Genomic DNA, 18,557 nt, shown 5'->3' on the forward strand with positions numbered 1-18,557 from the left:
TCCATAAAGGGATGCGTATAATTTATATATATATATATGTATATATATATGACGTGGATAGATATGAGTTCCCTATATATATAAGCACATATCATATATAACTCTTTAAACTTGAAGTGAGTGCTTGTAACATATATAAATTTTTAGAGAAGTATATGGACATGATTAAGTTCCTTCATATGAACGGGGGAAACGGAGATGCAAGTTACTCAAGTAACTCAGGACTACAGGTGTGTGTGACAATTTCTTATATTTATCTAGGTTAAATTAAATAACACACTTTTAATTAACTTTTACAATCGTTTCTCTTTTTCCCAATCACAAAAGAATTTTTAAGGAATAGTGAGTTGAAACCTACATAATAGATATAATTTATGGATAAAGAAAAATATAAACAATTAGATGGAATGGGTTTTGTTACGTTTTTCATATATTTTAAAGACTAGCAAAAGTGTCTGTGCGTTGTTGCGGGTTAGTGCAAGTTATCGTCTAGTATTTGTTTGTAGTGTTTAGTATGGTGTGTAATGGGTTATTCGTGCGAGCGAGCCGTCGCATGTGATTATATATAGTATGTTGGATGTCTTATTTTTTCTTCTTTTATTAGGGGTGGTGGGTGTTCACACAAAGATGTTAGTGTATGCATATATATATTGGCCCGAAAACTTTAGTGGCATAAGTGTGGCTCAATACGGTAACAATTAGGTGTGTGCATGCAGGTTCGGTTTTGGACGGTTTTGGACCAAACCCATAACCATAACTAATATATCGGTTAATGGAAAATCATATCCATAACTGATCCATTAAGGCGATTTTAGTTTATCAGTTTTGACGGTTATAGCTCATCAGTTATGGGCCGGTTTAACCGTAACCAAAACAATGCGACCACGCCCAAGTTTGCTACCAAATATTAGAAAAAAATGACATAATCCAACCAAATATAAAATTGATACTATTAATAATAAATATTAAAAAAATTGGCATTATATAACTCAACAATGAAATAAAATTAATTCGATAATAAATGTTGCACCGAAAGCATCAAATCGTACATCCGACAATATGTTTGGTGGAAGTTAAATGGGTCGAATCGGTTATGGCGGGTTTTGAATTATCTTTAACCAAAGTCGGTCCGTATTTGGCGGTTTTTAAAAAATTCATTAAACCAATCCATTGGTTTTGTCGATTATTGGTTAAAGTCAGTTAACAATTATGATCTGGTTAACGGTTATAACGGTTAAGTTGTTCACCCTTAATAATAATATAAAAAACAATTTTATCAATATATAGATAGAATCTTTTATTGGCTTTATAATCAAGTCCCGGAACGATAATCAAACACGATGTAAACAAATAGCTCTTGTTTATTAATAAGAAAATATAACTCTAAAAATTGATTACAACTCTCTCAAACCCTAACTCGGTTTGACTCTTGATGAACCCTAACTCGGTTACACCAACCTCACAATCTCTAATATCTAACCATAACTCTGTTTATATAGACTAACTTAACTTGCCAGCCAAGACATTACCAAAGAGGGGCCCAATAGATCCAACCCGGTCACCAACACGTGACGGGTCTATGAAGTTTGAAATTAATTCCAACATATAATACTTTTTAATGTACGTGTTACTTTAATAATATTTCCAAAACCAATCTTATGTCTAGATCACACATTAGTATATGAATAATGTGTTATTTTGCGTGTCACCCCTTCGGTGTAAGCAATCAATACATTTTGTCCTCACAATTTCAATTTGTCCTTAAACCTTTTCACTTAACAAAAATTACTTGCCATTCTAAAAATATTAGAAGGATTTTATTAAGTTTAAGCCAAAGAATAAAAACTTCTTCTGGTATGATGCTAAATAATACATTTTTTGTTTATCAAAAGTGGCGGGGGCACATTGGAGATTTGGTCGATAGTGGGTTGGTTCATTATGGCACCGGAAGTTAGCAGGGACGCAACGCGATTTCAACAGCATGGGTTCGTAACAATGAAAGAAAAGAGAAAAAAGAAAGAAAAGAGAAAAAAGAGATTAGCATGAATATGTGTTATTTATGATTTCAAAAACGTAATTATCTAAATATTAACTAATATCTCCTCTATTTTTTCCGGTGTGATTGATCTTTTAGCTACAATATTCATTAAAGATGACCCGATCCACTTTGCTTACATCCAGTTCTCATCCAAACATGGTTTGACCGGTCAAAGTCCTTGAAGTCTTACCCGAACCAAAATTGATACTGATTTAAAAAACGAAACTCAGTTTGCTTATAACTTGTTTTGAATCGTACCAAGATTTATGTTATTTTATAAATAAACTGAACTCATTCTCTGCTTATAACCCATTGAGTGAACTACGGGTTTCGTCCCTATGGTTTGTCTAAATCTGCGGTTTTAGTCCAATAGTTTCAAATTTGCGATTTTCGCCCATGTGGTTTCATTTCACTTACAATTAAACCTAAATTTAATAATCTCGTTAAGTTTGGTCGTTAAACCTATCAATGTGCCCTTCACGTGAGGGGCAGTTTTGTCCATTTTTCTATCCAAATACACTCCTGACCCTCACGTGAGGGGGCTTGCAAATTAGGACCGACGATTATTTGGGGAGACAAGGGACAAAATTGCCCCTCACGTGATGGACACACTAATGACTTTAACAACCAAACTTAGCGGGGTTAATAAATTCGGGTTTAATTGCAAGTGAAATGAAACCACATGGACGAAAATCACAAATTTGAAACTATTGGACGAAAACCGCATATTTAGACAAACCATTGAGACGAAAACCGCTTTTTACTCTAACCCATTTAACCCGAAACAAATCTGATTATTTTCTTAAATGACACTCACACTAAATGATTACTTATTAACTTAAACCCAATGTGTTTGTAAGAGCATTCTTAATGGGTTTTTTTTATCTCCATCTTTAAAATGAAACTAAACACACAATTTCTTTAAATTATACATCATTTTCTAAAAACCTCATCCAATCAATTCTTCATTCTCATCTCTATATTCTTCTTTTTTTTTCTTTTTATATTCGGTATAATTTAGAATACTAAAAGTACAAACTTACATAGCATTAGCAAAAAAAAAAATACACACAATGGCGTATTTAAGTTTTTTTAAAAGAAACTTAACGAACGTAATTGGCGTATATAAGGTAGTTGCCAGGGAAATGCATAGATACAAAAGACTCCTTCAATAATTTAAAATACAATAGTGTTTTATTCTATTCAACCCAATAATGATCGTATAGAAAGTTATCCCGTTGACTCGGGACTCGAATCTTAAATCAGCTGGTCTTCCCTACAACTCCTAACTGATCAATCTTGTAAAGGACGTAGCTGTATAAAATTGTATGAACACTCATAGATGCACAGAAATTTATGGAACTTCAGAATGATATATTTGGTGCTGCACTTATCAAACAACTAACCACTGCTTGACCCTTTAAAACTAATTTGGTAAGTTGACTTAAACAAGATCAAATGGCAAAAAGCAATTTAACTAAATTTTTAAAATACCAAAATACCATTGGTTATCAATGCAACAACCTAGAACTAAAATGTGGAGACATGATTTTTCTCTCCCCTTCTTATTCCTTTTGCTTATGCTTGGTGTTACTAAAATCATAGTTTGAAATTGCAAATAAAAAAGATCATAAATGCTCTAACGTACATGGAGCGCCTTTTTTAAGGATTACAACTATGATCAGTGATATCATATAATTTCAAATCCAAATAAGAAACCTTCACTAATATGTTCCCGTTTAGTGACAGGAGGTTTATCATTTAGTTAAAGCAGGTTTGTAAGGTTTATCATTATGTAGAAATGACATAATGAGCTTCTAATGTTATTCCATCTAATTTTGTTCTTAGTGTGAAAATTGTTCGTACGGATTACGTGGCGCATATTATGTAGAAATGACACGCAATAGGCATTACAATCATGAAACGCCAACTGGTTTAAATGCGGGATTTATATTTTTTGATGTTATGCATGTGTTTATGAGTAACGGACATATGAATGTGGAGAAGCTATTGAAAATTGTGTGTGCTATTCACAACGGTGGGAAGGTAGCGCGAACATGTTTGTATCTTTTATAGGTATTGAAATCTTTTCTAAAGTTCGTTGGGTTATGTAAATATATGTTTTGAATGTACAAGTGGTAATAAACAGGGAAAAAAGTTACAAACCCGATTTAAAAAACTAAAACACTTACAACTATTATGGCACCCTTTTTTAATTCAAGCAAACCCTTCTAAACATCTAACCAACACATGCACATTCTGCACACAAACTGAAATTATAAGAACTGATAAGAATGCATCAGATGAAGAGCATCGGGAGCTCCCAAATACATGCACAAAACTTATATTGCAAGACTAAAGAGACCTCAAAACAAAATAACAATAAATCTACCCATCAATAGAAGACTTAATTCTAGTAATCAGATTATGAACACTCTTAAATTTATATTGCAACTCAATAAAAGGCTTCAATATTCAAAGCTGATTTCACAAAATGCACACAAATCGTGCATTCGAACTATTAACATCCAAACTAACGTTCACTATGGACTGGGTCGATTCGATTCTTATTCCCAAAGTATAGGTACCCACTTTTTGCAATTGTGGGGGCTGAGCAAATCCAAACAACAAATGACCATACTTATATACCCCTAAAGATAATCGCTTGACATTGATGATTACAGGGGTTTCAATTTTTCATTGCAAATCTTTATTTTGATTGAATATAGTTACTAAAGTGCATTGTATAACCATAATTAAATGTCACCTGAGATAAAGTTGATTAGGAAGAGGAGACGATAGGGTAGAAATGATGGCATAGTAACCACCCTAAGACCATGTGTAGTCATAAAACCTCACTATCATGCGACACGTGGCGCTCAGTCAGAGTTATGACTTTATAAAAAACAGGGTGTAGTCATAAAGCCCCACCCCCAGGTATTATGCGCCACGTGACGCCCAGTCACTTGTACACTTTTTTGTTTTTTTTAACAATACATTTAAACAAAAAGCTTTTTTTTTTTTTATATAAAATCCTTTTAATTCTCAATCACAATCACAAAACACAAACACTCCCACCGTCAATCCCACATTCCCACCCAGATCTCAATCACAAAACACAAACACAAACACAAACACTTCCACTGATCCTCATCTGCCTCAACGATCCTCATCTGCCACCGATCCTCATCTGTCTCCAGCCCTAATCTCCAATCCCATTCAATCGTAACCGCCACCGTCAATCCCACCATCACCGACAACGGTTAACTTCTCCGGAGATGGATCCTCAGGTTCAGCAAGCATCTGATGTCATCATCTCCGTCGGCGATGGAGCTTCTGTTCAATCTCTCCAACGGTAATATAACGGATTTTTTTTTATTCTTGAGCCATTCTCGCGTTATATAGAAAACGCCGGAAAAAAAAAACCCAAAACGCCGAGGGGGGGGGGGGGTGCCCCCGGGGTTTTGGCCCAAAACACCTGCATAATTCCCCGAGTATGCATGGTCTAAGTGCTTATGATCATAGATTTAAATACTTTTGAGAATTTTACCCTTGTGGAAAAAAATTAATTGCTTAAACAGAAAGGACACTTTAAATTATTTGAATTAATGACACTATAAACCTTAAAGGATTAAAAAGTAATTACACTAAATATGAGGCTTTATGAGTTTGTACAATACGCTTGAAGAACGAAATAATGTAATGACAAATTACTTTTTCTGCCCAATTGTGAAATGTCGTTTCTATCCTCGCCATATAATTGTGAAATTATAGTGGATGCCCATCACTTTTCTTTAATAATATATAATATAGATATGAAAAGTTACAAAGAATAAGATGTATGCATGTCATACTTACCCACAAATGTCAAATAATTATGCATGAATATGCAACGTGTATAATTAATTACATAACATATTGTTTGTTTCTATGAATTAACACTTAACAGTTAACAGATCTGATGTATTCGATTAATTCTAAATTCGGATCTAGCTCATTATCACGATTGATTATATGTTGTATGTGTATATATTATCAGTATTATATAATATTATAAGTATGAAGATTGAGAGAGAGATCGGATAGAGCTTCGTTAATTAAATCTCAAAAACTTAACTTAATTGTGAACAGTGTTCACATATAAAGAGATGGACGTAGTTCGTTAACATCCCCTAACGAACTAGAGTCCACTTCGTTACAAACATTAAACAAAATAAACTTTAACGAATCACCCCTGATTCGTTAAACATCCTTAACGAATTAGGAGGGACTTAACTTAGATTTAGTTCGCTAAACATCCTTAGTTAACTAGACTCATACATTAGCGAACTATAAGATAAATTAATTGTTTATTACATTAAACAAAACGACAAATACATTGACGATAAATACAAAGACTCAAGACGCAAAATCGTACACTAACACATATATAAATTGTTAGATAAATAAATAGTTGTGCCTTATATAATTAATAATTACACCCCTAGTTTTACATTCACGCAACCTATGTTTATAAATTTGCAACACAGTTAGGTCACACATAGTTTTATAATCACCCAACATATGTCTATAAATTTGTAACATAATTAACTAACATATGTTTATAATTAAGCAATCTTATAAAGATAATTTCACACCCAAGTTTTACAATCACCCAACCTATGTCTATAAATTTGCAACATAATTAACTAACATATGTTTATAATTACGTAATCTTATATAAATAATTACACACCCTTTGACCGACCACCATTTGCACTATTCTTAGCTTAGAGGTATCTTGCTCTTAACCTACACATCAACATATTGTTAAAAGTGCTTTTCTTGATCATGGCTCAGACCATGAGATAGTGTAAAAGCATCAGCATCCATGCTTTGTGGACTCCAACCACACAAATTACACGTGTCGCCATCATAAAACCTTATTGGCCTTAGACTGTGAAACGCCCTAAATCCAGAAAGTCTCAAAATTTAGGTTTACATATGCATCTAGTTCTTAAATCTTGAATTAAGTTAACACAATAGAAGTAAAACTTTACAACTTGTCTTAAACAATAACGTACACATACCAGTTGTCAAAAAGATACCAACTAAACTTAAAACTAATGGACGCCACTTGTTGCTTGGATGACTCATATGTTCAACAGTCACTACTTATTCTTCTTTCTTTAACCTTCTTCTTTCTTGAACCTGCTTATCTGATGTGTATACAAAAGTCAATCTCGCATTGAGTGAGTTCTAACTTAACATAACATTTTCATAAATAATAACATCTGACGTGCCGAAACACAAAACATAACCTTTTCTATACCATGTCTAAAGCAAATCAATCTAATCTTGCCAATCTAACTATCCTTCCTGATCATGACATGACCGAAGCTATGTACGTACATATGTAATTGCAATTATTGGCACACACAACAAAGGCGTTTCCTAATATACACCCACACAAGGGCCTAACATACACCCATACAGGGCCTATACTGACTCATAGACTGATTGCTTTAACACATAAAAACTATTCAACTTCACCTTACTTGGCATACTCAGGTATGTACACTAGCCCGAAAACATTTAAAGAGAAGGGGTTTAGAACTAACCCCATCTGCTTGAAAATTTCTAACTAAGGGTCCTTCCTTTCATATCATACACTCAGTGACGGATCCATGATTTTTTTAATGGGTGCATAGTTTTTAGATGTTCCAATTTCATGGAGCCGGATATAAAAATACTAATCAGTTGGATGGTTCGGTTCAGGTACGGTTTATCACATAATAAAATTACGATATTGTAATATAAAAGCCATCGTCATTGCAAAATAAAAATACACCATCATTGCAATAGAAAAAAGGCATCTTCATTACAAAATAAAAACACATAATATAAATTCAATGGTCTTTACAAATTGAAAAGGCATACCTACAGTTGTTCCCTTCGAGTTTTCATCTTTTGAAATCGTTGCATTACATCTTCGACTGAAACTTGTTGGAGGATTCCATTTCTATATAACAAATGCATGAATCGTTCATGTATCCATCACCCATCCTATTATGCAAATCTATTTTCACAATCTTCATTAAAGAAAAACATCTTTCAACACTTGCCGTTGCAACTAGCAAAACTAATGATAACTCTATCAAACGATAGACCAACGGATAATCGATGTGCAATCTAGTTTTCACCATGATTTTGGCAAGATCACCTACCCCATTTAAGTTGGTAAACCACGTATCTTCTTTCACATTGGCAATGTAGTGGCCAAGTTCATATATAAGCTTGTCTTTTTCAACAAAATCATACGGATACATCTCGGCCAACTTTAACAAGTTTAGTTTATTATAAGCACTAAAATTACAAGACGGGCTCAAAGAACTCATACACGTAAGCAAGTTAGTGGTTACCCGTTGAAACGGTTTCCAAGCTCTTGAATTTGCATGTTGAGAACCTTGTTGAAATTATTAACCACATAATGGCCATGATTGGTGATGCCGGTCTTCTTTCTTTGATATTTCGGGTCATTATACCCGGCTTTCATGTCAACCACTTCAATATCATATTTTGGCACAAAAGAACGTGACATCTTCCAAAAGCGAGTCAAATCCTTCAAGTCGATAAATTTTTAGGGCTTCACTAGTTAACTTAATAGCATTCAACATTTTTTGATCTTTTCTTTGAAGTGCTTCACACAATGTGTTAAGTAACACCCAAGATGTACTTCATCAAATGTAAATAAAATAGAAAACTAAATGTTTTCATGTATAATTGAAGTCCATGTGCTTCACTTTTGTGAGCAGAAAACTCTCCTGAATTTTCTATATATTCAAGCACATCAATAACACTATGAAATAAAGTAAGCAACCAGTGAATTGTTTTTTCATGAGAACTCCAACGTGTATCCCCGACTCTTGCAAGTGACAATTCTTGATTCTTTCCACTCCCATTTTCAACTTCCGGATTCAATTCCAATCTCTCTCTTTGACTTTCTCTTATCAAATCTATTTGCTTACAAGATGCACCAACAACATTTACTAAATTTAACACTCCTTTAAAAGATTTGAAAATTTCATGATGTTTGGTTGCAAGGGCCACAACAACAAGTTGAAGTTGGTGAGCAAAACAATGAATATAATATGCTGAAGGATTTTCTTTTAAAATCAAAACTTTCAAACCATTAAACTCACCGGACATGTTGCTTGCACCGTCATATCCTTGGCCTCTAACCCTATGAATACTCAAATTTTGGCGAGCAAATAATTTATCAATTGCATATTTAAGAGATAACGCATTTCCATAACATGAACAAGGCCAATAAATCGCTTCTTCACAAATCCTAATTTATCAACATATCTTAAAACCACAGCTATTTGTTCCTTTTTAGAAATATCTCTCGATTCATCAACTAATATGGAAAAGACATCATAACCAAGTTCTTCAAATATCTTCTTTAATACTTCTTCTGCAAAACAATTACAAAGTTCTTTTTGGATTGATGGAGATGTCATTTGGTTATTCCTAGGAGCGTTACTTAATATAACTTTACCAATTTCTTCATTTAGTTCTTCAGACACTTTTAAGAACTCCATAAAATTTCCTCTATATAGAGATTCTTCAGGCTCATCATGCCGACGAAAAGCTAACAAACCATTCAACAATGCTTTAGTAAGTCTAGCCGATGCATGTAATAGGATTCTATATTGTTTTTTTTTGTATATCAGTTCCTTTATCAATGGCCACATTATCAGTCCACCATCGTCGGAAAATCGAAAGACAACCACCATCGGAGGGAAGAGTGGCGAGTGTTGTAGGCCTGATCTGGAGGTGAGGGCCGATGAGAGCCCGGGTGAGGGATTTGGAAGTGTGAAGAGAAGCATAGGCAAAAGGCTACCACCAAAGTTGACCTAACGACCACCACCAACCGTCGTTCGTGAGAAGAAGAGAGCCATGGAAGTGGGGGAGAGGAGGAAGCGGTGTTTGTTTATGAAGCGACTATGGTTTCAGGAACTTTCAGATGTTATATATGATGAAAATAAAAATAATTAAATACAAAATTTAATAGTTCGGACAGTTCAGTTAATGCGAATATCTGAAAAATCCCAGGATTACTATCCGAATCCGAATCGGAATTTTTCGGATATATGAAATTTCGGATAGTTCGGATTATTCTAATACAGATTCGAATACTTATGAACACTCTTAATTCTGGTAAACGAATTTTATTATAACAATGATTACATAACTTCGCCCCACCCTTGAGGATCCCTCCCTAGGGTGGTGGTTCACATACAAAATAGACCGACATTAGCACATGAGAAATAGTTCCTTATTTATTGACCCTTGAGGCGGTTCGGTTTGACGAGCCGCCACTCGTGACCGAACATATGTATTTTCATAAAGATCCATGAAGATTTTCATAGGTAGTCTTCAAGTGTCGCATAATGGAATGAGACAACTTTTCATACTCCATCATGAAGAGTCACAGACTTTCTTGATTCTTTCGTTAATTAGAATGTTCGTAGTTTCATATGGAAGCTCTATGAAATTAGAGATTTCCTGGAAATTTTCATGAAACTTCATGGATTCTTCAAATCTTTATCTTCGCAGTCTTCAATCCATTACAAACTTTAAGGATCAACAAATTGATAATATCATCCTCAAATCCCATAACTAACAATTCCCACCTAGGATGATACTATAAAATTGTCACAATATTCAATGACAATCTGCTCAATTGTCTTCATAAGTAGCCGATAACCCTTGGTCTTCCATGTCAGATAACATTGTGTTAAGTGAGTCATATTACAACAAAAAATATTCGTTCTCGTTCACGTTCATCCCCTGAGATGTAGCCCCACCTATATTTGATAGGTCAAAGCCCCATATCACTCGATTGAGGATAATAAGTGTAACATGAAATGAATATAGTTTGAACACCGGACAATTAACTACATTGTCAGCAATAAAACATTGCACTCTTGACACTATCATGAAGAACATCACACTTTTCACGTTTTCATGTATTATCGTGGTGCATGATATATAATGGCGAAGTTAGGCATGAAATGCACCGTCCAAAAAAGTTAGCATAATGCACCCAAACCTTTCCACTGTTATTAGCCATCGAATTAATCCATTTTGAGACATAATCAAGGAAGTCGGAAGAAATAGAAAGCTCAAAGATCCAAACCATTGATTATAATGATATCTTCTATCAACCTATCTAATCTTCAATTGTAGTGATATGTGATACACGGATAATAGCTTAACATGCTAATTAGCCCAGATCCACCGTTGTGAAAGACATAATTGAAAATCTAACCCCCCACCTCCCCGCCCAACCTAGTGAAGGAAGGAACAAACAACCCACTAGAGGAGCATGAATTCATACACACAAAGTCTTCACAATGTTTCTTTAACCTTTCCTTAAACATTTCCCCAAATTACCCTTTTCTCAAAGGATTTTTTGGATACTTTAGTAGGTAGTTTCTCAAAAGAAGATTCGCACATGCACTCCTCCCAATTTCATGGTAAAAACAAAATTTTGCAATTAGCAGAAAATTCGTAAGCAGAATGTCTGGTTTCGGAAGATACCAGAAACATTTGCATAACGAATCATTCGCTAATGTACGTGGAACCCAAACTTTCATTTGAGATTTGAAATCTATGAGACTAGGGTAGATTCGTACATGAAGAGCCAACTTTCGCAAGATGAAGATGGAGATTCTCAGGATAAAGATTGCCAGATATTGACAAGATCTGAAACTTTCATAGGCTGCATTGCTTGCAATGTCACACCCCCATCTTAGGCCTAGGAGTGTGATCAATAGTTGGTACCGTATTTGTAAATAAATCAAGGTTGCGGGTTATGCAGAAGTCTTATAAAAACATGTGGGTTTAGATTATAAATATTTACAATACAAAACATGAGACAAAAGTCTCGTTTAAGTTTACTTGTTTATAAGTTTACAAAACCACCATTTATATTTAATTTTAACAAAAATATCCGAGCCATCGGATTCTTGACCCTTCGTCTTCACAAACTCTATTCTTGATTACCTGCAAAATGTTAGAAAATACGTAAGCAACGAATGCTGGTGAATATGTTGACGCTAAAATATTTTTCTTTACTAGATCACCCCTCGAGACCATGTAAGCCTCAGCCCATCTTGGCTTAGGAATAATCTAGTCAAAACAATATCATTATAAACTCGAGTCTCTACACTAGGCCACCTTAGCAAAACAACGCAGCATTTCGACATAACTTAGGTACCATAAATATACACATGGTCAGTCTCACTCGAACGTACTTAGGTTCGGCCCATCGTGGCTGGAGGTCGTGACCAAGGGTGGTGTGATGTGCCCACCGCATTTTACCACATATGTAAGGATCCAAACAAACGTATACTACAGCCTGAGGGCTAGGCTTATACTCTTATTTACAATGTTTTTAGAGACACTTAGTCTCATATAAAATTTTACACATAACACGTTTGACTCGTTTGAAAACAAGTTTGTAAAAGTTGGGGCGTATTCACCTTTTGATTGGGATCGGTTTCAAACACTGACCGTGGGTCTTTCCCTTGCTATCTCGCACCTATAGTACAAGTATAACCTTTTGTTTGTCGGATATACCATCCGGCTTAAGACCTTTAGTCTTAGTTTTATAATCGCCACCTTGATTTACTTTAAAAACCTTTAGTTTATAAAGAAATCTCTTTTTCTTTTCTTTTTAAATATCTTTCTTTATAAGATACCCTATAGATATCTTATTCATAAAATCCTACGTTTCTTTTTCTTTATGAAACGTATATTTTTCTTCTTTATTATTTAAGAATACTCATTATACTTAAATAATATTTAAAACAAAGATTTATATATATATATGTATATATATATATATCCACACATGTATTTGAACATACATTTATATTTCTTTCTTTTCTTTTTCTTTGTTATTTCTTTATCGGGGTATCGAGTATTTACTCGACCTTAGGTTTTAAGCCTTTTCAATATTTTATTATTATTTTATTCGGGCAATATGCCTACCTTTTACTCGGCTTATAACCCTACACAATTGAGCAGTACTTCAACGCCGCTTCACTTTTCTTTATCTTCTTGTTCAATTCCTACACCTTATTTCTTGCACGTAAATCGAGACACCAACGCTTTACGGCACGCACTTCAGGACGGTCGTCGGGACGTCGGGATGGTATCACCTTCTTGATATGAACTTCGTCGGGTTGTAGCACGGATATCGAGGAGTCAAGGGCACGTTTATCGAGGAATCGGAGCACTTTTTATCGAGGTGGATCGAGGGCACGAATTTCGAGGCTTAGAGAGATGTTAGTGAGACAGATATGTGTGAGTTTTGGTGTGTGGAAAATGAGAACCTGGACCTTCCTATTTATAGACAATTTTTGGAAGCCCGTCACGGTATGCGACGACCTCTTTGGCACTCGTCGCGTATCGCGACGTAGGTCACCTGAGTCACCACGTAAACCTGCCACATGGCAACACGTGGCAGGCGTTGTGCTGCGTGGCGACACGTGGCGGACACGTTGCCACATGGCGACATACCATGCCACCGTGTGCCACGTGGCACAAGTGTCACAATGTGTCAGGTAGGTCATCGCGGTACGCGATGACCTTGTTTCTAAGGCTGTCGCGTATCGTGATAGGCCAAGAAATCATATTTTTCATTTTAGACCTTGGAGTTTGGAAATTGGCAGAATTAGTCCCTTGACCTTGGAATTTTGACATTCTTGGCTCGAAATTTCCGTGATGTTACATCCTCCCCACCTTGAAATAAATCTTGTCCTCGAGATTGCTTTACAAGAATAAGTGGGGGTATTTCTTCTTCATTTCGGATTCGATCTCCCATGTATACTCGGGCCCTCTTCGAGAGTTCTATTTTACTTTTACAATTTTCAAGGTTCGCCTTTTAAATTTCTTTGTTTATGAATCTTCTATTTGTATTGGTCTTTCAATGAATTTTATGTTCTCGTTAACTTCTACATCTTTTAATGGCATTGAAAGAGATTCGTCGGCAAGACATTTTCGCATATTTGAAACGTTGAATACATCGTGTATCCCTTGCATTTCCTCGGGCAATCGCAAACGATATGTAACAGTGCCAATACATTCGTGTACCTCGAAATGTCTAACGAATCGAGGACTTAGATTTCCTTTCTTGCCGAAGCGAACAACGCCTTTCCATGGCGAGACTTTCAAAAGAACTTTGTTACCGACATTGAATTCTAACGGCTTACGACGGACATCGGCGTAACTGTCTTGGCGGTCACGTGCCGTCTTAAGTCGTTCGCTGATTTGAAGAACTTTGACGGTGGTTTCTTGGACTATATTGGGTCTAGACAATTGATTGTCTCCAGTTTCAGACCAGCACACGGGCGTTCTACATTTTCGACCATATAACGCCTCGAATAGTGCGGCTTGATTACTCTTGTGATAAGTATTGTTATAGGAAAATTCCATTAGGGGTAAGTGGTCATCCCAACTTCCACCTAAGTCTATCACACAAGCGCGGAGCATATCCTCTAATATTTGAATTGTCCTTTCGCTTTGCCCATCGGTTTGTGGATGATAGGCAGTGCTAAGGTTTAGTTTCGTACCAAGCACTTGTTGGAAGCTATTCCAAAAATGAGACGTGAAACGACTGTCTCGATCAGAAATTATTGATAGCGGCACTCCATGTAAAGCAACGATGTTGTTTACATATATACGCGCTAATTTATCCATTGAGTATGACTCATTGATAGGTATAAAGTGAGCAAACTTGGTTAATCTATCGACGATCACCCAAATAGCATTGAGTCGTTTTTGGGAGTTTGGTAATGAAATCCATGGTTATTAACTCCCACATCCATACAGGAAGTTCGGGTTGCTGGAGCATTCCCGAAGGCTTTTGGTATTCAGCCTTGACTTTCAAATAGGTTAAACATTTCACAACATGCGAAACAATGTCATTTTTCATCCCATTCCACCAGTAGATGGGTTTGAGATTTTGGTACATTTTGTCACTACCGGGGTGCATCATGTATTTAGACTTATGGGCTTCATTCATAATCTTTTCACGCAAGACCCCAATGATTGGTACCCAAATCCGGTTTCCCATTCTAATGATACCATCGTCACCTTTGACTAGCGGTCAATGGTGCCATTACGTTTTTCGTTGGAGATTTTATTTTCATTGATCACTTGAGTTTGAGCGGATTTGAATTGTTCAAGAAGGTCGATTTGAAGTTCTAGCCTTAACGCTCGGACTCTTTTTGGCTTTTCGTGCTCTTTACGACTCAAGGCGTCAGCCACAACGTTGGCTTTGCCTTCATGATAAACGATCTCACAGTCGTAGTCGTTAATAGTTTCCATCCAGCGTCGTTGGCACATATTAAGCTCCTTTTGATCGAGATGTGCTTCATGCCTTTATGATCAGTGTACACGGTAAATCTTACTCCATATAAATAGTGCCTCCATATCTTTAGGGCAAAGATTATAACGCCTAACTCTAGATCATGAGTTGTATAATTCTTTTCGTGTACCTTGAGCTGACGAGAGGCGTAAGCGATTAGTTTCCTTCATTGCATTAGTACACATCCCAAGCCGGAATGAGACGCATCACTAAAGACAACAAAATCCTTAGTACCTTCTGGCAAGGCCAGTGTAGGTGCTTGGGTAAGTTTTTGTTTGAGTATATCGAACGCCTCTTGTTGTTTTGTTCCCCATTCATACTTGATGTTTTTACGAGTTAGAGAAGTTAGGGGAACGGCAATTCGGGAAAAGTTTTCAATGAACCTACGGTAATAGCCGGCCAATCCTAAGAAACTTCAGATCTTGGTTGGCGATTTTGGGATCTCACACTTAGAGATAGCTTCAATCTTAGCGGGATCAACTTGAATACCATGGACATTAATGATGTGACCAAGGAATTGCACTTCGGGTAACCAGAACTCGCATTTTGAGAACTTGGTGTACAACTTCTCGGTTCTAAGAATTTCGAGCAAAGTTCGAAGATGATTTTTATGATCGTCCTTAGACTTAGAATAAATGAGTATGTCGTCAAGGAATAAGATAACAAATTTATCCAAGTAAGGCTTACAGATTCGATTCATCATGTCCATGAACGCAGCTGGCGCATTAGTAAGTCCGAACGATATAACGGTGAACTCATAATGGACATACCTTGTTCGAAAGGCAGTTTTCGGGATATCTTTGGATTGAACTTTGAGTTGGTGATAACCAGAACGAAGATCGATTTTAGAAAAGAAACTAGCACCTTGAAGTTGGTCGAAAAGATCATCGATTCGAGGGAGTGGATAATGATTCTTAATTGTGACTTTGTTGAGAGCTCGGTAGTCGATACACATTCTCATGGATCCATCCTTCTTTTTGACGAGAAGTATTGGCGCTCCCCATGGCGATGAAGTTGGTCGTATGAAACCTTTCTCGAGAAGTTCGTCAAGTTGTTTCTTTAACTCCTTCATTTCCGTTGGTGCGAGATGATACGGAGCTTTGGCGATCGGAGCAGTACCAGGAATAAGATCGATCCTAAACTCTACTTTGCGATCGGGAGGAATTCCAGGAAGTTCGTCGGGAAAGACGTCGGCATAATCGGAAACAACAGGAACGTCTTTGATTTCTTTAGGGTTAGATTCTTTGGTGACGTAGGCCATGAATGCTAAGCATCCCTGATTTAAACATTTGTTAGCCCTTATCATGGAGATTAGACTAACTTGGCCAGCGTCTTTATCCCCTTCTATTCGAATGGTTCGTTTATCAGGGGCTCGAAGTTCAATGGTTTTGCTATTGTAAAGGATACGGGCATGGTTGTTGGATAACCAATCCATACCCAATACAATATCAAAACCCGCAAGAGACATAGGCGATAGTTGGATAGGTAAAATATAACCGGCTAATAAGATTTTTCCATTTTCTAAGGCTTCAGAGATTTTAATGATTTCGCCACTAGCGGTCTCGACGCTTAGAGTTTTATTAAGTTTGATTAAAGGTTCGTTTAATAGACTACAAAAGTTATAATCTATAAAACTTAAGTTGGTACCTGAATCAAACAAGACTCTAGCATAAGTGTTGTTAACTAGGAACGTACCGGTAATGGTTTCCGGCATGTCGGCCGCTTTCTTTGTGTCAAGAACGAAAAATCTTGCGTTGCCTTTCTTTGGCTCATTCTTTTGACCGCTTCCACCCGCACCACCAGCCGCATATTTGTTCTTGGGTCATTCAAAGCTAAGATGTCCCATTTCTTTGCAGTTGTATCAGGTCATCTTCTTCTTTCAACAATCGGCCATTGCATGGCTGGGTCTATGACACGATTCACAAACTTGTGGAGTAAAATGGCATCTACCCCTATGATATTTCTTACAGGTTTTGCATTGTGGGATGCTGGGGTTGAAGCCGGACCTTCGTTGGTCAACTCCTTTACCTTTGAAACGGGTATTTCCTTCTTTCTTCGTGTCTTGTGTTGTTACAACCTTTCTATCCTCTTATTTGTTGCGGATCATTCCGCCCATCAAGTAACCAGCCAACTCCATCGCGGAATCGGTGGTTTGTGGCAAGTGAGACCTCACCATATCACGAATCCTCTCGTGGTAGTCCCCAAATATAACTTGTCACTTTGCTGGATTCAGGGGTATCCAGCTGGGTAACCAATCGACATTATTCGTGAAATTTTGTGTTGTACTCACGAAGGTTTGTTCCAACGACTTTGTGGTTCATGAATTTGGTTTGAATTTGGTCAGTCTCGTGCATTGGACAAAACTTTGCCATTAACAACTCCTTAAACTCGTTCCATGTTAGATTATACATCACCTCCCTTCCTCTACTCAGAATTAGTGTGTTCCACCACTCCAAGGCTTCTCCTTTGAACATAAGGGCAGAGTATCGAATTTCTCCTCGTTGGAACACTTGCTTGTTATTACAATCGTCTCCATCTCTTCAAGCCACCTCACGGTTGTGATGGCTCCCTTGTCTCCATGGAATTCTTTTGGTCCATAGTATTTGAAATCTTTGAATGAACACCCACCGATCTTGAGTTTCTTAAATTCTTGTCTAATACTTCCATCGGCATTCGACTCATGAACACTTTCTTTGATATGAGACGGTTTCGGACGGGAATTTACAGATTTTTGAGAAGGATTAACGGATCGGGAATGTTTGTATTGCCTAGATTGTGATGTAGCTTCGGATTCATCTCTAACAGCCTTTTTAATCATTTGTTGGATTTTGATTTAAATATTTATCAGGGATTGGTTCTTCTTTTTCATTTTCGGGGTCTTTCCCCTTATCTTTTCGTTTGTCAGCTTCCTTTCGAGAAACCTCTCGGTTATAACTTTGTCGAGACATTTTATCTTTTATCTTTTTCAATCTTTTTCTTTTATCTGAAATTTAACATATTTGTTTTCTTAATACACAAATTTTATTTATTTCACAAGCATATATATCATAAAAAATGATATATATATATATATATATATATATATATATATTATTT

The 18,557-nt window shown here is 36.4% G+C and overlaps 1 protein-coding gene across 1 annotated transcript in view; it reads left to right on the forward strand.

Moving 5' to 3' along the window:
• Positions 1–132: 132 nt before the first annotated feature.
• The window catches only part of LOC143628925 (S-adenosyl-L-methionine:benzoic acid/salicylic acid carboxyl methyltransferase 3-like), a 31,612-nt gene continuing 13,187 nt past the window's right edge, over positions 133–18,557 (forward strand). Inside the window, exon 1 of the mRNA XM_077098365.1 lies at positions 133–230. Coding sequence (XP_076954480.1) covers positions 156–230 — 75 coding nt within the window. The 5' untranslated portion in view covers positions 133–155. The remainder of the gene's footprint in view (positions 231–18,557) is intronic.

Source organism: Bidens hawaiensis, unplaced genomic scaffold (assembly GCF_021521415.1).
Source record: "Bidens hawaiensis isolate Kalapana, Puna unplaced genomic scaffold, B.hawaiensis_p1.1 tig00005104_1, whole genome shotgun sequence".
Lineage (NCBI taxonomy): Eukaryota > Viridiplantae > Streptophyta > Magnoliopsida > Asterales > Asteraceae > Bidens > Bidens hawaiensis.